Below are 9,535 nucleotides of genomic sequence, written 5' to 3' on the forward strand. Positions count from 1 at the left end.
TCCTGCTGCTTTTAGACATACTAACACTTCCTCTACAGCAGGAGAGTTTTCTATTCATTTTAAAAACTCTGGTCTGTATTTGGTAGATGAATACTCCTCTTACGAATCCTGAGGAACTACTGAGTTCATTAACAACCACTTGCCAGGATATATTGGATTTTATCGCCCCTCTTCGACGCAGACCAGCCAAGGTGCAAACAGTGCCCTGGCTAAACAATTCTACTCGGGCACTTAGACAAAGATGTCGGCAAGCTGAATGCAAATGGAAGAAGGATAAACTTCATGTTTCTCTCCACTATCTCTGGGATTGTCTCTCTGAATATCAGAAGGCTGTAAAATCTGCCACATTGAGCTACTTTTCCAGCATTGTCACCAGCAATTGTCATAAACCTCAGGTCTTCTTTAGTACAATTAATTATTATCAACCTGTGTAACCTTGCTTCTCATCCCGAGAGCCATCTGTAGCAGTTTGTGAGGGTTTTCTTCTATATTTTACTGATAAAATCACTAGCATTAGGCAGTCCTCCAGTTCTACTAATCCCGACCCAGATGATATTCCTCTGCATTCTGCTGTCTTTGATCAGTTTGAGCCTGTATCCTTACCTCTGCTATGTGAACTGGTTCACCACAAGAAAGCATCTCACTGTTCTTTGGATTGTTTGCCAGCTAGACTGTTTAAGGATGTTTTTGACTCTGTTGGGCCTAGCTTTATAGCTCTGATTAATTTATGTTTAGGGACAGGCTCAGTTACAGATGCTTTTAAAAAGAGCAATTGTCCAGCCTCTTGTCAAAAAAGCCAACTCTTGATCCTTTAGTGTTTTCTAATTTTAGACCAGTGTCTAAATTATCTTTTATGTCTAAAGTTCTGGAGAAGATTGTTTTTATACAACTTCAGTCTTTTTTAACAGATAATGGCATTGAGGAGCAATTTCAATCTGGCTTTAAATCAAAACATAGTACTAAGCCTGCAGTATTAAAAATCAGTAACGATATCCTGTTGGCTAGGGATGCCGGGGATTCAGTTTTATTGGTGCTTTTAGATCTCACTGCTACTTTCAATACAGTGGAGCATGGAATCCTCTTATCTCGTTTGGAGCAGTGCATAGGAATTCAAGGTACTGTTCTTAACTGGTTCAGATCTAATCTCAGAAATAGACATTTTATTGTTAATATTGGTACCTGTTCGTCATCTTCAGCTATCCTTTCCTGTGGTGTCCCCCAAAGATCTGTGCTTGGTCCCATTTTGTTCTCTTTGTACATGCTCCCACTAGGATCTGTCTTAAGTAAATATATCCTTTCTTTTCCTTGTTATGCTGATGACATTCAGATTTACTTACCGTTAAAGGCAACAAGAGGAATGTCATTACAGCTGCTGTTTGACTGTCTGACAGACTTGAAATCATGGTTGGTGCTTAACTTTTTGAATCTCAACAAAAATAAGACTGAGTGTATGCTATTTGGTGACCTGGCAAACCTAGCTGCTTCTAACCAGGGCCTGGGCCCCCTAGCTCAACACCTGAAGTCGACAGTAAAAAATCTAGGGGTGATGTTTGATGGCAACTTGAAGTTTGACAAGCAGATCAACTCCGCTGTGAAATCTAGCTTCTTCCACCTGACGCTGTTAAGCAAGGTCAAGTCATTCCTTTCTTTTAATGAATTTGAGATTGCAATTCGTTCTTTTATCACTTCTAGACTTGATTATTGCAATGCTCTATACTATGGTGTTAACCAGTCCTCCCTCACTCGTCTTCAAATGGTGCAAAATGCTGCTGCTCGTCTTTTAACGAGTACTAGGAAATTCGACCATATAACCCCGGTACTGGCCTCTCTCCACTGGCTTCCAGTACATTTTAAAATTGATTTTAAGTTATTGATTTTTGTTTTTAAGGCTCTTAATGGTTTGGCTCCATTTTACCTCACCGAACTAGTGCACTGGCACAAACCTACAAGGTCTCTCAGATCTTCAAGCCAGTTTCTTCTAGAGGTTCCTAGTGTCAAATATAAACGCTGGGATGACCATGCTTTTACTGTTGCAGCCCCTAAAATATGAAATAGTCTACCTTTTAATGTTAGGTCAGCTACTGACCTCATTACTTTTAAAGCATTGCTTAAAACTTATTTATTTGGCTTGGCTTTTAATACACAGTAGGGCTTGATGCACTCCTTTTAACAAACTTTAATTGAATTTTAATTTATTGAACATATGTTATGTGTGTGTGTTATTGTGCCGTTTTATTTTTATTTGCACTGATCTTATTTACTTTATTTTAGTCATTTATTGTGATTTTATTTTCCCATGTATAGTACTTTGGTCAGCTGGATGTTGTTTTAAAGTGCTATAAAAATAAATGTGATTTGATAATGCAGAGCAAAAGTGGCCTTACCGAACGATAGGCTACCTGCGATCATTCCCGCGTCAATTACGTCAGATCAATCAAGCGTCTGTTGATGTATACAACCATAATTTCAAGTCAAGGCTAGCCTCTAACAATGGCCAAGAGTTCAGTTGATTCTGAAAACAGAACCTTTCAAAACCAGTGGGAGGCTGAGTATCCTGCTGCTTTTAGACATACTAACACTTCCTCTACAGCAGGAGAGTTTTCTATTCATTTTAAAAACTCTGGTCTGTATTTGGTAGATGAATACTCCTCTTACGAATCCTGAGGAACTACTGAGTTCATTAACAACCACTTGCCAGGATATATTGGATTTTATCGCCCCTCTTCGACGCAGACCAGCCAAGGTGCAAACAGTGCCCTGGCTAAACAATTCTACTCGGGCACTTAGACAAAGATGTCGGCAAGCTGAATGCAAATGGAAGAAGGATAAACTTCATGTTTCTCTCCACTATCTCTGGGATTGTCTCTCTGAATATCAGAAGGCTGTAAAATCTGCCACATTGAGCTACTTTTCCAGCATTGTCACCAGCAATTGTCATAAACCTCAGGTCTTCTTTAGTACAATTAATTATTATCAACCTGTGTAACCTTGCTTCTCATCCCGAGAGCCATCTGTAGCAGTTTGTGAGGGTTTTCTTCTATATTTTACTGATAAAATCACTAGCATTAGGCAGTCCTCCAGTTCTACTAATCCCGACCCAGATGATATTCCTCTGCATTCTGCTGTCTTTGATCAGTTTGAGCCTGTATCCTTACCTCTGCTATGTGAACTGGTTCACCACAAGAAAGCATCTCACTGTTCTTTGGATTGTTTGCCAGCTAGACTGTTTAAGGATGTTTTTGACTCTGTTGGGCCTAGCTTTATAGCTCTGATTAATTTATGTTTAGGGACAGGCTCAGTTACAGATGCTTTTAAAAAGAGCAATTGTCCAGCCTCTTGTCAAAAAAGCCAACTCTTGATCCTTTAGTGTTTTCTAATTTTAGACCAGTGTCTAAATTATCTTTTATGTCTAAAGTTCTGGAGAAGATTGTTTTTATACAACTTCAGTCTTTTTTAACAGATAATGGCATTGAGGAGCAATTTCAATCTGGCTTTAAATCAAAACATAGTACTAAGCCTGCAGTATTAAAAATCAGTAACGATATCCTGTTGGCTAGGGATGCCGGGGATTCAGTTTTATTGGTGCTTTTAGATCTCACTGCTACTTTCAATACAGTGGAGCATGGAATCCTCTTATCTCGTTTGGAGCAGTGCATAGGAATTCAAGGTACTGTTCTTAACTGGTTCAGATCTAATCTCAGAAATAGACATTTTATTGTTAATATTGGTACCTGTTCGTCATCTTCAGCTATCCTTTCCTGTGGTGTCCCCCAAAGATCTGTGCTTGGTCCCATTTTGTTCTCTTTGTACATGCTCCCACTAGGATCTGTCTTAAGTAAATATATCCTTTCTTTTCCTTGTTATGCTGATGACATTCAGATTTACTTACCGTTAAAGGCAACAAGAGGAATGTCATTACAGCTGCTGTTTGACTGTCTGACAGACTTGAAATCATGGTTGGTGCTTAACTTTTTGAATCTCAACAAAAATAAGACTGAGTGTATGCTATTTGGTGACCTGGCAAACCTAGCTGCTTCTAACCAGGGCCTGGGCCCCCTAGCTCAACACCTGAAGTCGACAGTAAAAAATCTAGGGGTGATGTTTGATGGCAACTTGAAGTTTGACAAGCAGATCAACTCCGCTGTGAAATCTAGCTTCTTCCACCTGACGCTGTTAAGCAAGGTCAAGTCATTCCTTTCTTTTAATGAATTTGAGATTGCAATTCGTTCTTTTATCACTTCTAGACTTGATTATTGCAATGCTCTATACTATGGTGTTAACCAGTCCTCCCTCACTCGTCTTCAAATGGTGCAAAATGCTGCTGCTCGTCTTTTAACGAGTACTAGGAAATTCGACCATATAACCCCGGTACTGGCCTCTCTCCACTGGCTTCCAGTACATTTTAAAATTGATTTTAAGTTATTGATTTTTGTTTTTAAGGCTCTTAATGGTTTGGCTCCATTTTACCTCACCGAACTAGTGCACTGGCACAAACCTACAAGGTCTCTCAGATCTTCAAGCCAGTTTCTTCTAGAGGTTCCTAGTGTCAAATATAAACGCTGGGATGACCATGCTTTTACTGTTGCAGCCCCTAAAATATGAAATAGTCTACCTTTTAATGTTAGGTCAGCTACTGACCTCATTACTTTTAAAGCATTGCTTAAAACTTATTTATTTGGCTTGGCTTTTAATACACAGTAGGGCTTGATGCACTCCTTTTAACAAACTTTAATTGAATTTTAATTTATTGAACATATGTTATGTGTGTGTGTTATTGTGCCGTTTTATTTTTATTTGCACTGATCTTATTTACTTTATTTTAGTCATTTATTGTGATTTTATTTTCCCATGTATAGTACTTTGGTCAGCTGGATGTTGTTTTAAAGTGCTATAAAAATAAATGTGATTTGATAATGCAGCGCAAAAGTGGCCTTACCGAACGATAGGCTACCTGCGATCATTCCCGCGTCAATTACGTCAGATCAATCAAGCGTCTGTTGATGTATACAACCATAATTTCAAGTCAAGGCTAGCCTCTAACAATGGCCAAGAGTTCAGTTGATTCTGAAAACAGAACCTTTCAAAACCAGTGGGAGGCTGAGTATATGTTTACTGACACTGCCGGTAAACCCATGTGTCTTATTTGTGGAGCTAATATGGCTGTAATTAAGGAATATAACCTAAGACGGCACTACGAGACAAAACATCAGCTGAAAAATGTGAATGCAGAGCAGAAGCTACAGAAGATAGAGGACTTGAAGAGGATTCTGACATCACAGCAGACGTTTTCACCAAAGCGAAATCACACAACGAAGCTGCTGTGAAAGCAAGTTTTATTGCGGCAGAGGAGATAGCCATTTAACAAGGGAGAGTTTCTAAAGAGCTGCATGATGAAAGTGTGCGACGTCTTGTGTCCAGACAAAAAGCAGGTGTAAATGTAAGCCTTAGCAGAAATACAGTTGCTGATTTTAAGTTCAAGTTGATTTATTTTGGAATAATATTGTATCCTGTCTGTTTTGATTCATATTTACGTTTGGTTTTAGTCTGTTCAATAAATGTTTATCCTGTTAAGCCCGCAACCTAAAGTGTGCTTTGAGTTTTGGCCCCCTGTGAGATTGAGTTTGACACCCCTGGTTTAGAGTGTTACACATCTCTTTTCGTTGGCACATATACCATTGTTTACATATCTATTGAGGAGAAATTCAAATTCATTAATACCATGGCGGTTTGTTGTGCTGTTCACTTGTGACAACATTGGCAGCAGGAGTAGTGCACATTCACAATCTGTCCTCTCATTTTTAGGAAGAGGCTCTCTGGTTTTATCGTTCTGAAATAATTACAGACTATTTGGAGTTATGATGGGTGCATTGCTAATCTAGAGGTACCCAAGATTAAACATTAAATGGCTGGAAGCGAGCAAAACGAGCACGCAATGGGGAGTTTAAACCATTTTGCCACAACTTTGGAAGTATGCTTGGGGTCATTGTCCGTTTGGAAGACCAACTTCCTGGTAGTGATGCACTAAAATGAAAACTCTGGGCCGAAACAGAAACTTTAGGATGCACTTGGCCGAAAACCAAAACGAAACCGAAAATGGCTTCTTTTTAAAAACTTCAAATTTTTAAAACACGCTTACTCTATAATTGTGTATGTATGTATATATACATAAATAAATTACTTGAATTTGATGAATCTGAAATGAAAAACTAAAATATTTTTAACAATAAACAATACAATAATATTATTCAAGTTTTATGTAACATTCAATAACAGTTTTGTAACATTCAAACATTTTAAATTGCTGTGCAAAACAATGCAAAACGGTGCAAAAACAGCAATAGAACTTCCAAACAAACTGTAAACATAGCCTAGGTAGCTAGCAGCGCTACACAAATTTTAATGCAACTATGCACTATGCAAAATTGGACTGCTGTTTAGTTCAACAAATGTGACAGTTTTTACTTTAGGAACAAAAGTTGCTCCGCTTTTTGGCTGGAGAGACGGTTCCTCTTCTCATTCAGCACATGAGACGCTGCACTGAAGAGTCTCTCACTGTCTGTGCTGGTGCTTGGGGCAGATAAATACCTGCGTGCAACCCATGCAAGTAATGGAAAGCACTCTTTGCTGGAGCGCCAGTAGTCGAATGGATTGTCGCTTCTGGCAATGGGTCGTTCACCTAGATAAGTGTCGAGTTGATATTTTCGCAGAACAAATGTTGCATATTGCAACTTTGGTGTCCGCACCTGAAACTTCAAAATGCTTCCATACCGCTGACATGCTTTGTCGTTGATGGGGAGACGCGTGATATTTTCGGCGTGTTTTTTTTTATTCCGGCCCGAAATAAAAATGCCCTACTTCCTGGTTGATGTCTTGAGATGTTTCTTCAATATACCCACATCATCTTACTTCCTCATGATGCCATCTATTTTGTGAAGTGCCCCAGTCCCTCCTGCAGCAAAGCACTCCCACAACATGATACTGCATCTCCCCTTGCTTCACAGCTGGAATGGTGTTCTTCGGCTTGCAAGCCTCCCCCTTTTTGTTCCAGACATAACGATGGTCATTATGGCCAAACAGTTCCATTTTTGTTTTATCAGACCAGAGGACATTTCTCCCCAAATGCAGCTGCAAACTGTACTCTGCCTTTGTTATGGCTGTCTTGAGGCAGCGGCTTCTTCCTAAGGCCTTTCCGTACCAAAGTCAATAGTGTTACCCACTGAGCTATCCCGCCTGCTATTGTATCAGTATCTCTTCTGGACAGAGATGATCTTTACATACACACACAAACACACACACACACACACACACACACACACACACACACACACTATATAGCCCATATATAATACCCAGCCCATATGAGAACAGGAATAATAGCAAGAGCAGAACTTTCCTTTCCAACTGTTGCTATTTATTACATGGAGATCAGTCCTATATCACAGCAAGTGGGATGGGTTGTGAACCTGTCATGATGAATTGCAAACAAACATAACTCTGTGTTCCCACAAGTTTCATTGCTAATGTTGCCAAAAATAAGTTGCAAGCAGATGAATAACCATGGGAAGTCTAACAAATACACCCTGCTGTACAGGAAATTCAAATACTATAAATTTTCTTTATTAGCAGATGTGAGTCAAAAAGCCTGACTCACCACTGAGCTGTGTGATAATGCCCTTGAGTCGCCAGACCATCTCACTCCTCTTCAGCCTCTCCTGACGTCCGATCAGCAGCAGGTTTAGCAGGAAGAGGAAGAGGAGGGCTGCAGCATTCACCAGCTCTATGCCAGAACTGTAGAGTTAACAAGCACAACAGCACACATATACATGTACCTATGTAACAAATGCACATCAAGTTACATCATACATACATAGAGTATGTGTGTGTACAAAAACCCACACCCACACCCACACACAGTTATATACTGTACATATAAAATTCCCCACTCGCCCCATTTCAGAGCGGTCTTATTCCTTCCTTCAAGCTTGGGTCCTCTACCTGAGGCCTGGGAGCTTGAGGGTCCTGCACAGTATCCTAGCTGCCCCTAGGGCTGCACTCTTCTGGACAGAGATCTCAGATGTTGTTCCTAGGATCTGTTGGAGCCACTCTCCCAGTTTGGGGGTCACAGCCCCCAATGTTCCTATTACCACAGGGACCACTTGTGCCTTCACCTTCCACATCTTTTCTAGCTCTTCTTTCAGCCCTTGGTATTTCTCGAGCTTCTCGTGTTCCTTCTTCCTGATGTTGCTATCGCTTGGGATTGCTACATCTATCGCTATGGCTTTCTTGTAATGAAAGCTGGAAAAACAAGTCATATCGGCTCAAACACTGCCACGGGTCAACAAGGTCTGCGTCAGGTGTTGAGGAACCAGGGCAACCTGATGAGAAGTGGGTTTCTGGAACAAAACATTCATGGACAAGAACTGAGAACAGGGAACTATTGGAATGCTACTAAACAAGTAACCCCAGCGAGAGGGGTTACATACGGAGAATGTGGGACCTCTGGATACTTCGAAACCCAACATCTAGACTAACATCAAAACAACTAGTAGCTCAGTGCTCTAACATTAGCAAGAAGCACCTGCTATCAAAACTACAGATTGACGAAGTACAACAAGAATGCTACAGCAAGGGGGAGCCAGGAAAACAGGTTGGGGGGGAAGATATGGTATCATCACCCCCACAATAGAAGACTGGGTACCAAGCCCCAGTAACAAACCCAGAGTGGCTTAATGCAAGAGCAGCTGACCTGAGATTGAAGATCACAACAAAGAGGGACACCTGGAACCTCCGTTGCCAGTTACCAAGACTAAGTGAAGTGTCTTCTGAAAGTCTACTAGAAGATGTGAATGCAGCACTATGAACAATCCCTACTACAACCATCACTGAGACCAACAAGCTGACATACATCACAGCAACCATGATCCTTCATCAAGAACTCAAAGGGAATGTGGAAAACAACCCTACAGACCAACTTCAAGCCAACTGCACAGGTCAACATCAAGTGTTGCATCAAGAGATGCTCTGTCCCCGCTGCTGTTCTGCATAGGCCTGAACCCCCTCAGCCAGATAATCACCAAGAGTGGTTACGGATACCGACTACAGAATGGAGCAACCATCAGCCACCTCCTCTATATGGATGACATCAAGCTGTATGCCAGGAGTGAACGAGACATCGACTCACTGATCCACACCACTAGGATCTACAGCCAGGACATCGGAATGTCATTCGGACTGGATAAGTGTGGTCGAACGGTAACGAGAGGGAAGGTAGTCAGAACTGAGGGGATTGTACTACCTGAAGGCAACATAGCAGATGTTGAGGACAGCTGCAAGTACCTTGGGATCCCACAGGCAAATGGGAACCATGAAGAGGCTGCAAGGAAAGCAGCTACTACCAAGTACCTGCAGAAAATAAGGCAAGTCCTGAGAAGTCAGCTGAATGGAAAGAACAAAGTCCGGGCAATTAACACCTACGCCCTGCCTGTCATCAGGTACTCTGCTGGCATAATAAGCTGGCCAAAGGAGGAAATAGAGG

At 41.0% G+C, this 9,535-nt stretch overlaps 1 protein-coding gene across 1 annotated transcript in view; it reads right to left on the reverse strand.

The window, feature by feature from the left end:
- The window catches only part of tmem94 (transmembrane protein 94), a 115,549-nt gene that overhangs the window by 91,924 nt on the left and 14,090 nt on the right, over positions 1 to 9,535 (reverse strand). Inside the window, 1 exon segment of the mRNA XM_020608888.1 lies at positions 7,652 to 7,788. Within this exon segment, the coding sequence (XP_020464544.1) occupies positions 7,652 to 7,788 (137 nt within the window).

Source organism: Monopterus albus, unplaced genomic scaffold, assembly GCF_001952655.1.
Source record: "Monopterus albus unplaced genomic scaffold, M_albus_1.0 scaffold96.1, whole genome shotgun sequence".
Lineage (NCBI taxonomy): Eukaryota > Metazoa > Chordata > Actinopteri > Synbranchiformes > Synbranchidae > Monopterus > Monopterus albus.